The sequence below is a fragment of the Aotus nancymaae genome, unplaced genomic scaffold, assembly GCF_030222135.1.
Source record: "Aotus nancymaae isolate 86718 unplaced genomic scaffold, 86718_ANA_hifiasm-v0.15.2.pri h1tg000079l, whole genome shotgun sequence".
Lineage (NCBI taxonomy): Eukaryota > Metazoa > Chordata > Mammalia > Primates > Aotidae > Aotus > Aotus nancymaae.
Window position 1 is genome coordinate 25,623,340 of NW_026988494.1, and position 18,544 is coordinate 25,641,883.

At 44.8% G+C, this 18,544-nt stretch overlaps 1 protein-coding gene across 1 annotated transcript in view; it reads left to right on the forward strand.

Moving 5' to 3' along the window:
* The window catches only part of PTK2B (protein tyrosine kinase 2 beta), a 134,990-nt gene that overhangs the window by 77,544 nt on the left and 38,902 nt on the right, over positions 1 to 18,544 (forward strand). Inside the window, exons 4-5 of the mRNA XM_012435144.2 lie at positions 17,094 to 17,272; positions 17,840 to 17,927. Coding sequence (XP_012290567.1) covers positions 17,094 to 17,272; positions 17,840 to 17,927 — 267 coding nt within the window. The remainder of the gene's footprint in view (positions 1 to 17,093; positions 17,273 to 17,839; positions 17,928 to 18,544) is intronic.

Genomic DNA, 18,544 nt, shown 5'->3' on the forward strand with positions numbered 1-18,544 from the left:
ATTTAAACTTATGAATGACATGAGATCATGCTTTTTAAAGATCACTTGGGTTACATAATGGAAAGTGCATTGGAGGAAGGCAGGAGTGGATGTGGGGAAATGTGAGGTGGCTATTACAGTGAATCAAATGAGAGATGACAGTAGCTTGAATTAAGATTATAGCCGTGGACAGAGTGATGGTGATGGTGATTGATGATGGTGATGGTGACTAATGATGGTGATGGTGATTGATGATGGTGATGGTAGTGATGGTGATGGTGATGGTGATTGATGATGGTGATGGTAGTGATGATGGTGGTGGTAACTGATGATGGTGATGGTAGTGATGATGATGGTGATGGTGGTAGTGGTGATGGCAGCTAGCACGTTGGAAAGCAATACTATGCATTATCTTATTAACTTCTCAAAAGAACCCAATAAAGCACAAATTGTTACTATTTCCACTTCATATATAAGGAAACTATGCAGAAGATTTAAGCAAATTGCAAATAAGGGGTGAAGCTTTCTTTTAAACCTAGGCAATGTACTTCTAAAACCTGCATTCTTAACCACTGTGATCAATGGAGAGAAGTGATTATAATCCACAGAACTGAGGAGATGGAAATGAAAGGCTTTTGTAATGACAGGAGATTCAGGAACAAGGAAGAGGGAGGTGTGAAGAATGGCAGCCCTGGTCTGAGTGGTCAGGGTCTCTTTCCCTAAGATGAAAAACCCTGGAGGAGAAAGCCACTGGGGAGTGGGGAGTTGACAAGCTCAGTTTTGGACCTCTGAGAGTACAATTGAGACACATTAAGATCTTCACATGGAAATGCTGAATAGATACTTGGATACATAATTCTGGAGGAAGAAACCAGTTTGGTCATAGACATTTGAGTGAGGTCAGTCCAACCATCTGGTGGTTGAAGCCATGGCTGCGAATGAGATATTTGGGAGAGGGTTCTGAATTACTCCATCATCCACCCCACAAATGTTGATTGGGTCCTGTGTGCCTGGCACCATGCTGGCATGGCCTAGGGTGTTAGTGTATCCCAAAACACAGGTGCTCCCTGCTTTCATAGGGCTTCCTTGTCAAGAGTGAGACTGACATGGACTCAAACTAATGAATGAACCTTCACAATTTGAGGCACATGCTCCTACAGGAAAACATAGATCTTATGAGAACAGGTCACCATCATCATCTTCATGGCTACAACCTCAATTTAAGCCACTGTCATCTCTCACTTGATTCACTGTAATAGCCACATAACATCTCCCCACATCCATGCTTGCCTTTCTCCAATGCATTTCCTATTAAGTCTCCCAAGTTATCTTTAAAAAGCACAATCTCATGTCACTCATAGGTTGTGGGAGTGGGGCTGGGTTTACATGCAGAGGAACAGCTTTGCTGTAGAGTGCCTATGTGGGGAGGCAGGGTCCAGGGTGTCCAGGTGGGAGTCCAAGCCCACCTTCCTTGCCTGGGACCCTCCTGGAGCAGCCCCTCCTCTCTGCTTCCTCACTTCTTTTTGCACTCTCCTTTCCTAGCTTGGCGTTGTCCTTTGAAGGATTTTTCTACTTCCATCTTTGTATCTTCCTTTCCCCATTTTCCCAGCACTCAGAATTCTGCCAGCTCCTTCATATTTGCCAAGCACTTGTCCTTTCTCAAGAACACTCCTGAGATCCCAACACCCCCACATAGCAGTGTCTGATCAAATAGAAGCAGTCGCAAATCACCCTGGCACAGCCCTCATGGCGATACATTTCCAAAACACAGTCACTCCATGCATATCTGCTGATTTCATGTTTTGGTCTTTATTCTCCACTTTTTTCCTCCATAGATGTAGTAGCTTTGTGGTGATTTCTCTATGTTGTAAAAAGCTATGTGAATAAGCAGTGGCCCCTGTGCCTAGGACCTAAAAGAAATTAGGCAGGTGTTGCAGAGAACAATGATAAAGTGATTTTGTTCTGGATTTTCTGTTTCCTTTTTGTTTGATATTCATAGGAAATTGTGTTTGTTTAGGAGCTCCGAATCTCTGGAGCAAGCAGAGGCTCATATCATTATATTTTTCTCTAACGTGCTAATTTGCTTGTCTGGGAAAAGGGTAAGATGACACTCTGAAAACAAGTGGCAGAGCGGTACACAGACGTGCCCACACAGGGCCGCTCCCTTCGACTCTCGCTGCTGCTCCTCCTCCTCCTCCTCTTTCTTCTTTCTTTCTTCTTCTTTCTTCTTCCTTTTCCATTCTTTCTTCCTTTTCCTCTCCTCCTCCCCTTTCTCCTCCTTCTCTGCCTCCTCTTCCTCCCTCCTCTCTCTCTCTCTCCCCATCACCATGTGAGGAAACAAGGAAAAGGTGTCGCTCTGTAAATGAGGAAGCCCTCACCAAGAACCAAATCTGCTGTACCTTGATCTTGGACTCCCAGCTCCAGAGCTATTCAGAAATAAATGCCTGTTGTTTAAGGCGCCCAGTCTGGGTGATTTGTTAGAGCAGCTCAAGGTGACCGGAACATCTCTCTTTCTCTCTTTCTTTCTTTCTCTCTCTCTCTCCCTTCCTTCCTTTCTTCCTTCCTTCCTTTTCCTCTCCTCCTCCTCTTTCTCCTTCTTCTCTGCCACTGCCGCCGCCTCCTCCTCCTCCACGATCCCCTCTTCCACTCTCCCTCTCCTCCCTTTCCCTCTTTTTTCTCTTCTTCAGGCCAGGGCGACAGTTCCCTGTGCCTGGAAGAGCCGTCTGGCCCACAAACCATTGGCTCAGGTTCTCTCTGTATCTGGAACAATCCCTGTCACCCTCCTTCAGATGCTGCTAGAGTAGGGCCCAAAGTCTCAGTGCAAGAGGAAGGGAGGAGGAGGTTACCTGTCTTGGTAAGTTGCCATTTCTGAAAGAAAGGTTACCCTAAAGAGAATAAATGGAACCACACAAGGCTAGCCTCCCATGCATGAAAAGGGTCCCTAAATAAGAGGAAAGGGTTCAAACAGGAAACCACAACCCAGTGCCGAGATGATACTTAAAAAGGTATATTCACAAGGACCTCCTCCTTCTGCACGCCCCCCCCACCACACACACACCGTTTCCTGTGTGTGCTCTGCAGGCTGGCCCACCTCCACACAGACACCTACAGAGGCCAGCACAAGGCAGACACGCGGGTTCCGGACCTCTGTGGATCTACACGCTCACATTCATCACATCCACAAATTGGTAGTCAGGTTCCTGGGCTTTCATTTCTATTTTTAATCCAGTGATTGCCTTGCTGAATGTCCTTGTTAGAGACTTTTATCACCTCAAAATGAATGCTTTCATGGTGTTAAGTTATGCTCACTATTATTATTTTGTTCTTCAATGGCTTTTTTTGAGAATGATCCCTTACATATGTTGCGAACTCAGGATGTATATAACAAGGTATCGGGTTTCTGTGGCTGCCATGGCGAATTATCACCAGCCTGGTGGCTTACAACAACAGCGGTGATTCTGTCACAATTCTGGAGGCCAGAAATCCCAAAGGAAGGTGCCAGGAGGAACTCAGTTCCCCTGAAGGCTCTAGGGGATGACCCCTCCTTGCCTTTCCCAGCTTCTGGTGGCTCTAGGCATTCGTGGCTTGTGGCTACCTCACTCCAACCTCGGCCTCTATCTTCACATGGCCTTCTCTCTTTGTGTCTGTCTTATAAGGATGCTTATCATTGGATTTGGGGCCACTCAGATAGTCCAGAGTGATCTCATCTTGAGATCCTTAATTACATTTGCAAAGTCCTCCACCTTCTTTTTCCCCAAATGAGGTCACATTCACAGGTTCTGGGGTTAGGACATAGACATATCTTTTGAGGGGTCACTGTTGAACCCACTGTGACCATCAGTTCAGATCACCGTATCTGTCGCTGGTACCCCCATTCAGGCCCACACAGACCAGTGTACCCAGATGTACAGCAGTGAGTGGTCCCTTTGTCCATTTACCAGCTTTAATTATGTCATCTTGGTGTATGTGCAGAAGGAAATAGAGGCTCACCAAATATGTGAGTCAGCACTTCTCCCCAGGAGCTGTTCCACACCTCCTGGAAGTCGGCATTGGGAAATGTGTAGGGGCCCTTCAGAGCTGGCACGTTGTCGTGATTCTCGCGATGATTGGGGCTGAGGCTGGGCATTCAGTGGGTAGGCCATTGCCGTGGGTGAACGGTCCCATACAACAAAGATTCCTCCTGCACCAAGTGCCAATGGTACCCTGTTGAGATTCAGTGATGTGAATTAAGAAGCATTACAGTACCATGAATGCTCTGAACTCCACCCCCACATGAAAAATAAAACTTTACCTGTCTCCCCTCCTGCTCTGAGGCAGATTTTAGTAGGGGAGTTTGGGGGAAAAGAAATCTTTGAAAGCCACCTGGTACTCTCCCAACTGATCTTTATTGTCATTCATCCCTCCTCAATCTCAGCGTGGCATCAAGAGCCCTTCCTACAGTTTATGAGTAAATCAGAATTCTTGACAGAACAGTCTCATTTTTAACAGAACATTTTTATTTTTCAGAGACACTTATATTCTGCTCAATTCAATTAAAGAAAAGGTCTTTTGTTACCTTTTCAGCCTTTATTCTACTTTCTCAGAGCTCTACTTCCCATCTTCGCACAGAGCAGAAGGACAAGGGAAGAGCCCACTAGCAAGCTCTTGCCCTGGGAACACAAAACCCTTCATGATTCTCTTGCTCCAAACAGAAGGAAGTCGTTTTTCTTTGCTTTGTTCACCCCAGGCCACTGGCGTGGCCAGATCAGCCATGGCCATGACCTGATCATCCTACGGGGCTCCGTGATTGCACTTCACCTGCCTGTTGCTGGCGCTGGCTCCAGCAAACAAAAGGCCTCAGACTCATTTTTCCAGGGACTGCTTCCTTCAACTACCTGTGTCCTGCTATAGGGCTCAGCCTTTGGAAGACTTCAGAGCCACTACTGGACAGTTGCTCCCAGGGATGGGTCTCCCCAGGTGCCGGTTCCCACCCAGTCAGGGAAGTCAGAGGCACCTCTGGCCCAAAGACCCCTGGACTCCATTTGCGGTTCGCATCTTCATGTATTAACTTTAGACTTCTTGGGTTAATCAACTCCTCAGATTGACTTGACCCTTGAGCCCTGTTCATCCTTCCCTCTTTGCCCATCACAATGCTAGCTACCGTTCTTTGAACACCTGCTCTACCATTGTGCTAAGCTCTTTACATGTCTGTAACCCACATAAAGCCAGCCAGTTGCTCTGACCTTGTAGCCAGTCTCAGTACAGTATCACATTGCAACATAGATTAGTCTCTCATCTAAAAATAACTGGAAATCCGTTTAAATCTTTACTGTAGTCTCTTTGGGGGAGGAACTGTTGGGGCCCAGAAAACAATACCCCAAAATGAAGGCCTCAGCAGCAGCATCAGAAGCAAAAGTTTTTCTCTGACTTTCTACTGCCCCCCATCCCTCAGTCCCACTGTCCCCTGAGGCGCCATAGAAACTAGGATTGTCTTCCCCAAGGTGGGTCTTAGAAACCAGAACCTCTTTTCCCCCACAGAAAGCCAGCCATAAAACCTAAAAATATTCCGTGTAAAAACAGGCCGTAAAGAAATTATCTGACCTACATTGTTTGACTGTAGGTCATAAGGCCTTGATTCTAGAGAGGGCCTGCCCTGCACCCAGCAGGAAGGAACACTGCTCAGAAAGGCCAAGAAGAATCTAGACAGACAGGCCTGTCTGGGTTCCCCACTCAGCCTGTTAGTGTTAGATCAGACCCCTCCCCTCTGATCTTATTTCTGCATGGCTGTCCATCGTGCGCTAAACCTAAGCATAAAAAAGGACAATTTCCCCTCTATTATGGGGTCTTCGTTCTGAAGGTACCTGTGCATGCATATTAAGTAAATTTGTATGCCTTTTCCCCTATTTATCAGTCTGCCTCATTTCAGTGATTTTTTCAGTGAACCTTTAGGAAGCCAAAGCCCTGGCCCCCACAGGGGATATTACTGGGGGACCACTGTCCAGATAGATAGTAAAATTTATTAAAATTATTATGACCATAGACCAATTAAAACAACTGTCTGTGTCTATCTAACCCAAGGTCAGACATGGAGAGTTGTTTTAGCTCTAGTTGGTCAATGTCTGTATTAGTCATTGATTAGTCTAAATTTTTAGAAGACAACTCTTAGGGCTGCTCTTACAAAGCACCACAAGCAGAGTGATGTGAAACAACAGAAAGGTAGCGTCTCACAGTTCCGGAGGCTAGAAATTCAAGATCAAGGTGTCAGCAGGGCCGTGCTCCCTCTGAAGCCCATAGGGGAACCTGTCCTTGCCTCTCCCTGGCTGGTGATTCGCCAGTGGTCTTTGGCACTCCTTGGCCTGCAGTTGCGTCACTCAAATCTTGCATCTTCTCCCTGTGTGGATGTCTCTCTCTCTCTCTTTACCCCGCTGCCCCCGCAGTCTTTTTTTTGAGACGGAGTCTTGTTCGTCTCACCCAGGCTGGAGTGCAGTGGCACAATCGCAGCTCACTGCAACCTCTGCCTCCCAGGTTCAAGTGATTCTCCTGCCTTAGCCTCCCAAGTAGCTGAGATTACAGGCGCCCACCACCAGACCTGGCTAATTTTTGTATTTTTAGTAGAGACAGGGTTTCTCCATGTTGCCTAGGCTGGTCTTGAACTCCTGACCTCGTGATCTACCTGCCTCAGCCTCCCAAAGTGCTGGGATTACAGGCGTGAGCCACAGAACCTGGCCTAACACTACTCACCTTTTTATAAGGACACCAGTCATTTTAGATTACTGCCCACCCAAATGACCTCATTTTAACTCGATTAGTCTATAAAGACTACAGAGTCCCGCACTAAGGCACTAGAAGTTAAGACTTCAACATAACCTTTTTCGGGAGCCACAATTCAACCTATAATGGTTTCTTACTAGATAGATGTTTAAGATTTTTTGGAGTCCAGGGGAAGAAACAAAAACCTTACCTCAGGGAGTCAGAGAAGGCTTCCCAGAGGCCCTCAGAGTGCTCGCTGGGCCTTTAAGGATAACTGAGAGCTCAGCAGGAGGAGAGGACAAGTGGGAGAGGGGAACCAGGGGTCTCCCAGGCAGGAAGAATTGAATGTGTTCAGGCACAGAGGACAGCAAGAGCATGCTGTGTTGGGGAAAGAAAGAGAGCAGCTTTGGAGACCAGGCACGGAGCACATTGTGGTTACAGAGGGGATGAGACTGGAAATAACATGTGGGAAAAAAGCCTTGTGTTCATTAGTTTGGGTCTTATCTGATTGTACAGAAAATGAGGAACCACCGAGGGTTTTTCCACCAAAGTCACCTGCCTTGATTTTGTCCCCAACCTCAGAGTGACACCGTTTTAAATAAAATTTAAGCAAGACTTGATTTCATTTCTGAGATGGAGTTTTGCTCTTGTGGCCCAGGCTGAAGTGCAATGGCATGATCTTGGCTCCCTGCAACCTCCACCTCCTGGGTTCAAGTGATTCTCCTGCCTCAGCCTCCCACGTAGCTAGGATTACAGGCGCGAACCACCATGCCAGGCTACTTTCTGTATTTTTAGTAGAGATGGGGTTTCACCACGTTGGACAGGCTAGTCTGGAACTCCTGACCTGAAGTGATCTGCCTGACTCGGCCTCCCAAAGTGTGAGTAACCATACCTGGCCTAAGACTTTTCTGAAGAAAAGCTGAAGTTTATTTATTAAAATGTTAAATGTAGCCATCTTACTAAAACAAAAAAAGAATATTTTGTAAAGGGTAAGGAGGGTGACTTGAGTTAAGCCTGGGAAGCAGTTTGCAAGCCACTGCCTCAGTTGAGTTCCTGGGAAGCAGACCTGGCTGGGAGGCTTGCATGGAGGAAGCATGTTGACAGGAGCTCTCAAGGCATACAGCTAGTGGGAGAGAAGAAAGCAGGACAGGGCAGAGAGAGAAGTTGGCCTGGGATACAGCCACAGCAAAGGCCTCAGCCCATTCCACATGGAGCCCTGGAGCCCAGAAGAGCTATCCCAAATCAGGATGAGAGAGTATTATGACCTTGTATTGACCAGTCCCTGGATATGGACGGCCCCCAGGAAGGGTGTAACCTTAGGCAAGGGCCGCTCTTTGAGAGCAATCCTGGTGGAGGACAGTGGGGGACTCAGCTGTCAGGTTGTTTCTGAAACCCAGCCACTAACATCAAACATGTTTAATAAGCTTATTAAGAAAAAAAAAAAAAAAAAAAAGGCTAGGTGTTTTATTAGAAATAGGTGAGCCTGAGAAAATAGTGAGACAATAGAGATTACCGAAGAAGTTATAAAATGGATGAACTCTGACAGAAGGAAAGTGAAGTAAGTAATTAATTCCTTCAATGACCTTTTTGTCTTTGAAAGTAGATTATCCAGGACACAGAGACAAGCCATCTAGTCCCATTCCTTCTTTGTTTCTGATCTATAGGGGAAAAGGCCAGAGAATAGGGAGAGAGGTAAAGGTAGTTTGGAGTCTTTACACTATTTGATAAAACAACTAAATCAGTGTTAGCCAAGCAGGAAGAACGGCTATAGAAGTTTCAATGTTTGCAAGAAAGCATTCAAAGGCTCTTAATATATCAGGCTGCAAGCCGTGGGCACTCTGAGAGCCTGGAAACCCTCCTATGGGAAGAAGCAAAGGTCTTCCTGTAGCAAAAAAAAAAAAAAAAAAAGAGTCCTGGGCTTACCTAAATAGCAACTGATACAATTAAGACAATTTTTAAAAATCATGGTACATATGGCAGTTTAGTGGGTAGATAAGCATTGTATACTGTCATTTTTTAAAAGTGCTTAATTAATAGAAAAAGAAATGTTATCTCAGTGGTGATGGTTGAGGAGCTCTGGATGGAGTGCTGATCTTGCTCCCCCCACTGTTTGCTTGAGAAGCTGTGTGCATGTTAGAATACTAGAGAAGAGGATTCATGCTGAGGAAGACAGGGCTCGTGCAAGAGCCAGTGCAGGTGACAGCATTTCAAACATCAGCACTCAGCCTTCTGTTACCCCAACCTGGCCACCACCCTGAATTCATACCATGCCTTTCCTCCTACCTACTAAATGTGAGAAGCTCCTTGAAGCAAGGGCCTGTGCATGTACACAAGAACCCCTAGCTCTGCTTTGCGTCGCAAGTGTATCATAGACAGTTGCTGATTATTTGAATGAAGCCACCGTTCTGCAGCTTGACATGAGGCTGGAGGGCTGCAGGGAGGGGACTGTGGTTCAGGGAGCTTGTCATCTGTTGGAAGTGCATGTCAGAGTTGGGTTCACCCTCATTTGCTTGACTCCAAAGTTAGAGTTCTTTCTGAGTCACTCATGATCGAAAACCTTGTTTCCCCCACCATCTGTGTGCCTAAATGATTGGCACACTTTGCAATGCAGTCCTGCCACAGTGCACTTGTGGAGTTAGCTCAGACTTTATAGGCTGAGGGTGCATCCTCCAGAAGACCCCCTCCCCTCACACCCCCATTGCAAGCTCCAGGATTCCTAGGCCATTCACACTTCTGACCACCTGGTTACAAATTTGGGGGTTTCCACTATCCCAGCAGGTTCAACAGTTTCCTAAAACAACTCATAGAATGCAGGAAAGTGCTATCCTTACAGTTTTATTGTATAAAGTAAGCCAGCCAAATGAAGAAACATAGAGGACAGGTCTGAGGGACCCTAAACAGGAAGCTTTGATGTCCTCAGAAGGCTTTACTCTCCAGACACACCAATACAATAGGCATCACCAACCAGGAAGCTCACCTGAGCTCTGATGTCCAGAAATGTATTAAGGACTATTATACAGGCATAATTGATTGACTGATTGGTTGATTGAATCATTGGCCACATAATTGGACTCAATCTCCAGCTCCCCTGCCCTCCCTGGGGGTCAGGCTGATACCATATTGCTCAAAGTTTCAACCCTCTAATCACCCAGTTGGTCTTTCTAGCATTGCAGCCCCCATCCTGAGACTAGCAGGGACCCACCATGAGTCACCTCATTAGCCCAGATTCAGGTGTGATGAACCCACAGTGAATAACATAGTCCATCCTAACTCTGGAAAGCTCCAAGGGTTTAAACACCCCCTCTGCAGGACCAAGGAGAAAGACTCATCAAATTCTTTACGATACATCATCAGTAACCAGCAGCGGTAACATTGGTGGCAAGTGCAGTGCCATCTGATAAAGCTCCCTCTCCCCGAGAATTTCAGGTTTGCCCCCCAGGAAAGAATGCACCACTGCTAAGAATCTGCCCATCACCAGGCACCTCCCAAATAGTGCATTGCATGCTTAGAAAGCTCTCAAGGTCTTCCTCACCTGAAGCTGAAATCTATCTTCCTACGAAGTTAGTTGGGTGAAGAGTCTCTTAATAATTTGAACCCCAAAGACCTCGAGTTAACCTTTCCCTACCATGTCTACAACAGAAATTGATTGCTTCTTAGAAGGAAATCTGAAAAAAAACTTGTGCAGACAGTGTCCTGGAGAGTTTCAACTAGAAACATCAGCTGGATTCAGTCTGACCCGGCTCAGGGACTATGGGTCAGGGAGAAGCTGCAAGGCCATATCTGGCCTGATACAAATCTTATTCAACCCATTAATACAGCACCTTTACTTCTTATGTGACTGGGAATCTCCCTTACCAGAGTCTCTTCTCTGTTTTTATTCTGAAATTATTTCAAACGTTTTAAAAAGTTGGGGAAAAGAAAAACGGGCTAAGGACTCCCATATAGCTTTCTCCCAGAAAGCTCAGTGGTTTAAATTTATTATTTTCTGTATTACCAGCTGTATCTCTTCCTAAGCAGGCATACATGCCTACACATACACAAATATGCCTATTATCATGATTCTTTTTTCTGAACTATTGGAGAACAAGTTGCAGCATTGCTGCCCCATCACCAGAATGCTCCAGAGTTTATCTCCCCAGATAGGGACACTCTCCTACAGAAGATGTGCTGCATGCATCTAAATCAGAAAGTCAGCATTGCTATAACACTCCCATCCACACCATAGATGCCATCCAGCTTTCACCAACTGTCCCAGCAGCATCTGTTTTTCCTGTCTGATCCAGGAGCACACATTGCACTTAGCTATCATATCTCTTTAGTCTCCTCCAACCTGGGAGAGTTCCTCATCCAAATCCAGGCCTTGTTCTACAGGACCCTCAGGAGACTCCTTGTCCTGGGTCTCTGGCCTCCTGACTCCATCAGGCCACAGACTCATGGCAGGAAGATCTCAGCAACCTTGCTGCACTCTTCTTGGTGCATTGAGGCAGGAAGCTCGCTGTGCTTACCTGTTCCACTACAGGGGATGTAAACCATGATGATCTGGGTGTTTGTGTTGGCCAGGTTTTTCTGTGTATTTGATTAGTACATTCTGAGGCTAAATGCACTGAGACCATGTCAATATCAAACCTCCACCCTCCAGCTTCATCGCCCATTGATGAATCCTGCCGGAATCAAGCAACACTGAGTTTGTTGCCAAATGGTGGCTTTCTATTTCTATCCTTTCTTCTACATTTATTACCTGGCATTCTACACAAGGAAGAATATTTTCTTCTCCCCCAGTTATTTATCTGTCTTAGATTCTCTTTTATTTGGCAGGATGTAACTCATTCCTATTACATATTTTAATACTTAAGTTATCTTAGATGTGGCCTGTGTGAGCCCCTTCAGGCTAATCCTGATTTGTTGTTATGTGTCTTCAATGGTCTCAAAACACTTTGTTTTTATATGGCACAAAATAGCATTCTAGGCTCATCTTGTACTTTTTCCCCTATCCCTGGAATCAGCCTTTTCTGCAAGGAGCTTTGGATTCTTTAAGTGGAGAAGGATTTTTGAAAACTACAACTTGGTACTGGGTGTGCAGTCACTATTCACTATGGGGTGTCATTGCTTCTAAGTCCTTTCCATACATGAAGCTCAATCAATCTCTCTCTCTCTCTCTCTGTGTGTGTGTGTGTGTGTGTGTGTGTGTGTCTATTTTTCTACCTGTCAAACCATGAGTCACCCCAATACTTCCAATTCCAATCCCTCACCTCCAAAGATTTCGAAAGTGATGAAATAGGTTTGCTAGTCTCTGTAGCCTCCCCTTCTCCATAAGTGTTTCCAATTATCCTCAATACATTTACTTCTTTGCTCACTCCCTGTCTGTAACCAATCTCCTAATCACTCCAACCATCTCTCCTGGATCAACTCCTTTGACCCCTGACCCACCACCTCCAAAGGAAGGAAAAAGAAAAGAAGGTAGAAAGGTAAAGAAAGAGAAAAAATAGAATGAATTCTGCTTTGTTTTCCCAATCTGGTTTACAGAGCACTAGACTGTGTAAGAGACTGCTATGTCAAAATAAGGCTAATACTTTGTTGTTTGCAGGTGGGGAGGGCTGTTTTTTGGTTTGGTTTTTTGTTTGTTTGTTTTGAGTATTTACCTTGGGCCAAGCATCATTCTATGGAGTTTTATCTAATTTAATCCTCAAAAAAACCATTCCAAATTGATACTATTATTTTGTCCATATCCTGGATGAAAAAAACTGAATCCAGAGAACTTCAGTATGTACCCAAGAACATCCAGCTGGGTGCTGGTGGTGAGCAGAGAGGCATTGCTGCATTCTGGCACCAGGGCTTGTGCTCCTGGCTATTGCTAGTCTGCATTTCAGTTGTCCATGACTCAAAGATGATCTCTGCTCCCCAACCCTCTCCTACTTGCAGAGAACACAGATTTGTTAATAAAATAACACAAAGATTTCAAAAATGATGGGATAGCTTGGCTTGACTACTGTTTCTCCAGATAACAATGATGAAATCTGGGCAGAATTTAAAAGTGAACTCTCTGCAGGCACTGGTGAGTGGAAGTAGCAAGCACAAACTAAAAGGAAATCTGCTCTTGAGAGCTAATCTGTGATGAATGAGATCTGCAAGTTTGTGCCTTTTTGCCTGAGAGAAACTTCCAGTCTGGAAGAGGGTTCCAGGGGCAAAAATCTGCAGCTTTAGTAACTGAAAGTACCAGAGGATATAATCTGGGATTGCCAGAGCAACGAGAAGGTTAGCAGAAAATCATGGAGACAGTAAGTCCCAAAATAAAACATTAATTTTTAGAAATAATTTATAGAAGCAAATTTTTTAAATTTATAAATTAATTAGGAATAAATTTAACAAGAGACTGGCACAACCTATATGTTGGAAATGATACAACATTACTAAGAGAAACTGAAAAAGATCCAAATAAATAGAGAGATATACCATGTTCATGGATTAGAGGAATCAATGCTGTTAAGATGCCAGTTCTGGACAGGTGCAGTGGCTCATGTCTGTAATCCCAACACTTTGTGATGCCAAAGTGGGAAGATCACTTGAATGCCAAGAATTCAAGACCAGCCTGGTTAACATAGCAAGACCCAAACTCTATAAAAAAATTAAACACTAAAAAAAAAATGCCAGTTCTCTTAAGCTATAGATTTAACACAATCCCATTCATAATGCAGCAGACTTTTTAAAAAGAAAGTGGCCAGCTGATTCTAAAATTTACGTGGACATGCAAAGACCTAGCCCAATAATCTGGGGAATGGGGAACAATAGAAGATTTAACCCTATTTGGCTTCAAGATCTTATGTAAAGCTATAGTAATGCAGGCAGTGTGGTTGATATTGGTACAGTATAGACAAAGATCAATAGAAAAGAAATGAGAGTTCAGAAATAGACCTAAACCTAGATGGCCAAATGATTCCTGACAGAAGTAATTCATTTGGGAAAGAATAGTCAACAATGAATGCTGAACAGCCATAGATCAATATTTTTGAAAATGAATACCATATACAAAAATTAATTCATGATAGATCACAAAACTAAAAGTTAAAACTATGAAGCTTATAAAAGAAAACATAGAATATTTTCATGACCTGGAGGCAGGCAAATATTTCTTAGGATACAGAAAGCACTAATCAGGAAAGAAAATTTTGAGAAGTTAGACTCTATCGAAAGACATTAATTGGGCAATGCAGAATAGGCTCACTACAGACCTGGAGAAAATGTTCATAAAATACAGCATATAAAATGCTTTTATCTGGAATGTATAAAAGTCTCCTACAACCCTCCTACGAAGGAAAACACAACAGAAAAAATGGGAAAACGATTCAAACAACCAATTTACAAAGGAAGGTATATGAATGGCCTATAAACACATGACAACATGTTCAGTATCATTAGTCATCAGAGAGATGCAAATTAAAAGCACAATGAGACACTACACACCCACTGAGATGGCTAATATTAAAAAGACTGACAACACCAGATGTCAGTGAAGATGTAGTGTAATGGAAGTGTCATGTCACAAGAGTAATATAAAATGAAATAATCCTGACAGTTATAGTCAGACATGCATCTATCTTTGATCCAGTAATTCCTCCTCTAGGCATTTATCCACAGAAAATGACAACATACATTCACAGAAATACTTGTACATTAAGGCTCATATAGTAGTTTAATTCATATAGTAGAAATAGTCCATGTATCCAGAAGCAAAGGACTGAATCAACATATTGTGATTCCTTTACAAAGTAGAACATTACTGATCAATAAATAGGAATTAATTACTGATATATACAACAACATGATGGATCTCAGATATCATGCTGAGTAAAAAAAGACAGACACAAAAAAGTGTATGCTAAATGATTCCATTTATATGAAGCTCTAGAACAGGCAAAACCAGTTGAAAGTGGTGGGGGTAAGGTAAGTGCCTGGAGAGGTGGGAGGGAGTGGGCCATGAGGGTGGACTGAGAAGGGATATGGGGGAGTTTTCTGGGGATCTGGAAAATTCTATACCTTAATTTGTATGTGGGTTACACAGTTGTATTCATGCGTCAAAATTGTATAGCTACAATTTATGCATTTTAATGTATATAAATTTTATATTAGAAAAATTGTAAAAAAGTCACAGTTGGGGAGTGGGTGGTGATATCGATGAAGCAAGAAGGCAGAAGGTTCGTAATTTGTTGAGGCTGGGTGATGTGTACATGGGGGGTTATTATACTCTTCTGTTTACTTTGTATATGTTTGAGATTTTTGATAATAAACAGCATAGGGGTCCTAGCCCTGAGGAAATTAGATATTAGCCAAGTAGGTTTCAGCTGGAGCAGGAGAGGACTCTAGGTTTAAAAGCACCAGAGGTAGGGGCTCCAGGAGGGACTTGGGAGTAATGTGCGGGCTCTGGGTAATATGACAGGATGACAGTGGACAGAGCAGGGCAGAAGGTCGGGGACAGGAGAAATGGGTAGAGAGGATGACAAAATGGTTGCCTTCACAGACTTGAACTCCTCTCCCACCCAGATGTACCTCTCCCTGTAGGAGTGCCACTGGTCCCAGTCTTCTTCCCCATCCAAGGCCTCAATTCTGATTGCTGTACTAGTTAGTTACAACTGCTCACAAGTGCATTCCATGCCTCAGTTTCCCCATCTAGTTCACAGAGCAGTCATCACCTTCTGTGGCATGCATTTTCTTTCCTAATAAGGAAGGGATTTTTCAGGTTGAGGGTCTTCCAGCTCACAACTCCCTGAGTCCAGAAGGGCTAGCAAGAGGCAGCTGGCCCAAGACACGTGGGTGTCCCGGAAGGCAAATAACTGGGCATTCCTTCAAACCAGGATTTTCTAAGTATTAGCATGATATTTTCCTCATGGAGAGAGAAAGAAATTGATTTCCTTCTGAGAAAAATAGTATGCCTCCTTCTTTTCATTCCAATTAAAAAACTGATTACAGTTGATTTACTAAATTAGAAACTGTCTTGGGAGGCATGTTAAAAAAATGTAAAATCTAAATAATCAATCCCCCCCACCCTTTTTGGTCTGACAGCAACCTGTTATGCATTATTCAGTCTTTAGGCTGATTTAGGCTTGGTGGCATGCACATTGCAGACATATCCAACAGAGATAGATCAGTGCCTTCAGGTTTTTAAATTTATATCCCAGAGTACTCTCTGCTCTGTCAGGAGTGAGCTCAATTCACCAACTCTGTGGAATTACATGAGAAACCTGAGTTAACATGGCACCAAAGTCTGGGTGTGGTGCTCACGCCTGTAATCCCAGCATTTTGGGAGGCCAAGGCAGGCGGATCAGTGGAGGTCAGGAGTTTGAGATTAGCCAACATTATAAAACTCCATCTCTATTAAAAATAAAAAAATTATTCAAGCATGGTGGTATATGCCTGTAGTCCAGCTACTCAGGAGGCCAAGGCAGGAGAATGGCTTGAACCTGGGAGGCGGAGGTTGCAGTGATCTGTGATAGCACCACTGTATTCCAGCCTGGGTGACAGAGCAAGACGCCATCTCAAGAAAAAAAATGGCACCAAAGTGATTTCAGAACCAGGCAGGACCTTACAGATGGACTTCCAAGCAGCTGCCTGGTGGTCCCACCTGTTATCCACCCCTGACTCTAGGCCAGGAAGCTGCAGCATCAGGCTGGGAGGCAGGCAGTCTATTAACCTCTGGTTAACAAGAAGGCGGAAACAACAGGGCACCTGGTTTCTTGCCAGCACTCATTTCTTGTGACCCTGCTCATGTGGGGATTGTGGCACTTAATCCTTCCAAGTGAATCTTGTCCTTATCTTGTCCAGTCCCAGCACTCCATGAATCAGCTTGTCCTAGTAGAAATCCTCATTCTAGTGGCCCAGGATTCCAAATCCCAGTTAATTTCATGGCTTGTGTGACCTGTATTAGTGTCTCCATCAGCCGCACAGAGATGGTAACTCCTGCTTCCCTGTGTTGTGGAGCCAAAGAAATCATGTCTGCAAAGGCCCTAGCAGTGCCTGGTGCAGGAGCTCAGCAATGCTGGCTAAATTGCAAACCACTCAGAAGGTGCTGTTCAGATGGTGGATATTCAGTAATTATTGATTGGTTAGGTTATAATGTGGTGCAGAAGCAAATTTTCAGTGTTCTTTGCCTCTCTGCATTTTCTCCTCCCTTCTGCTCTCTCAGTTCCTCCATCTCTGTCTCATTTCAGCCATTTGTTCATGTATCAGGTAGAGCCCATTGTGTACAAATCTTTCCCTAAGTGCTAGAGAATCAGAGACAAATCGAACATAAAGACAGAATCCTACCCTAGAGAATCACACTTTTCAGGTCCATGTGAGAATTGTGGGAGCCCAGAGGAGGGCACCCCTGAGTCATGCCCCTCTCTTCTCTGCAGGAGATCATCACCTCCATCCTGCTGAGTGGGCGGATTGGGCCCAACATCCAGCTGGCTGAGTGCTATGGGCTGAGGCTGAAGCACATGAAGTCAGATGAGATCCACTGGCTGCACCCGCAGATGACGGTGGGTGAGGTGCAGGACAAGTATGAGTGTCTGCACATGGAAGCCGAGTGGAGGTAGGAGTGGACTCCTGGGCTCTGAAAGTGGGGAGGAGAGGAACTTAGGATGGGGAGGCCCTGGGAGTTCCTGCCTTAGAGCACTCTCCTACCTCAGAATGTTCTAGCAAATCTGAGTGGCGTTCTAGGCTTAGTCTTCCTCCAGCATCGAATGCATGTATTTTCTAAGCTAATCTGGGCTCATAGACTATCCCCATCCCAGAGAAGATACCTAAAAGTAACCCTAAATGGGTGCTGACAGTGCTAGAGGAAAAGAGGGACAGAAGGGTGGGGAGGATGGAAAGCCCAGGTCCAGGGCTGGCCTGTGAACCTATGGGAAACAGCTGCCACAAGGGAGAAAGGTGGAGAGTCAGGGCCAGCTCCGACATCACCTGCCAGCCACCTCCCTGTTGATGGTCTCTTGCCTAACCACAGAGGAGGGAAAGAGAAAAGCCCTGAATGGGTGGCCACGAGACCCATGGGCAGCCCTTCCCTTTGCAATGGGGTTGCTTCTGCCCTTGGGATCCCATTCTTTTCTTTAGGCTCCAGCTTCCCTGTGTCAACCAGAGCCTGACTGTCCCATTGCAGGTATGACCTTCAAATCCGCTACTTGCCGGAAGACTTCATGGAGAGCCTGAAGGAGGACAGGACCACACTGCTCTATTTTTACCAACAGGTAAAAAGTACTTTATCTTCCTGCCCGAGGCTCCCATTGCACCCTAAATGCCAAGGATGAACCATCCTCTCCTAGGGAAATGGAAAGATAAAGCCCAGATTCTGGAGGGCCCAAGCTAGGAAACTTCTCTTGAAGAAGGTTCTTGGTCTGTGGTCAGCGGCTCCAACCCCACTTCTCTCTCAGTATTTAATGACTGAGTAAACTGCCCGGTGTGCTCCCAGCTCCTCTTGGACTTTTCTTTTGGCCCAGAAGAGATGGCTAGTGAAGCAGCAAGAGCAGGTCCAGGACGAAGCCTGCAGTGCTTACTGCAAAGCTCTGCAGACTGTCATCCACTAACCCAGCTCTGCCATTCACTAACCTGAGAGCCCCAGGGGACCTCATTTACCTGCATGAAGCTGTCTCCTCTGCTATAAAATTATTATGGGAATCATAATAATAATACTTTATAGGGTTGTTGTAGAGACCAGATGGTATTATTGGTTGGTAAATTGGCTCTGCAAACAAAACTTCCCTGACATGTAGCACTTGCCTATTTATTTATTTCAATAGGTTTTTTGGAGCAACAGGTAGTGCTGGTTACATGAGTAATTTCATTAGTGGTGATTTCTGAAATGTTG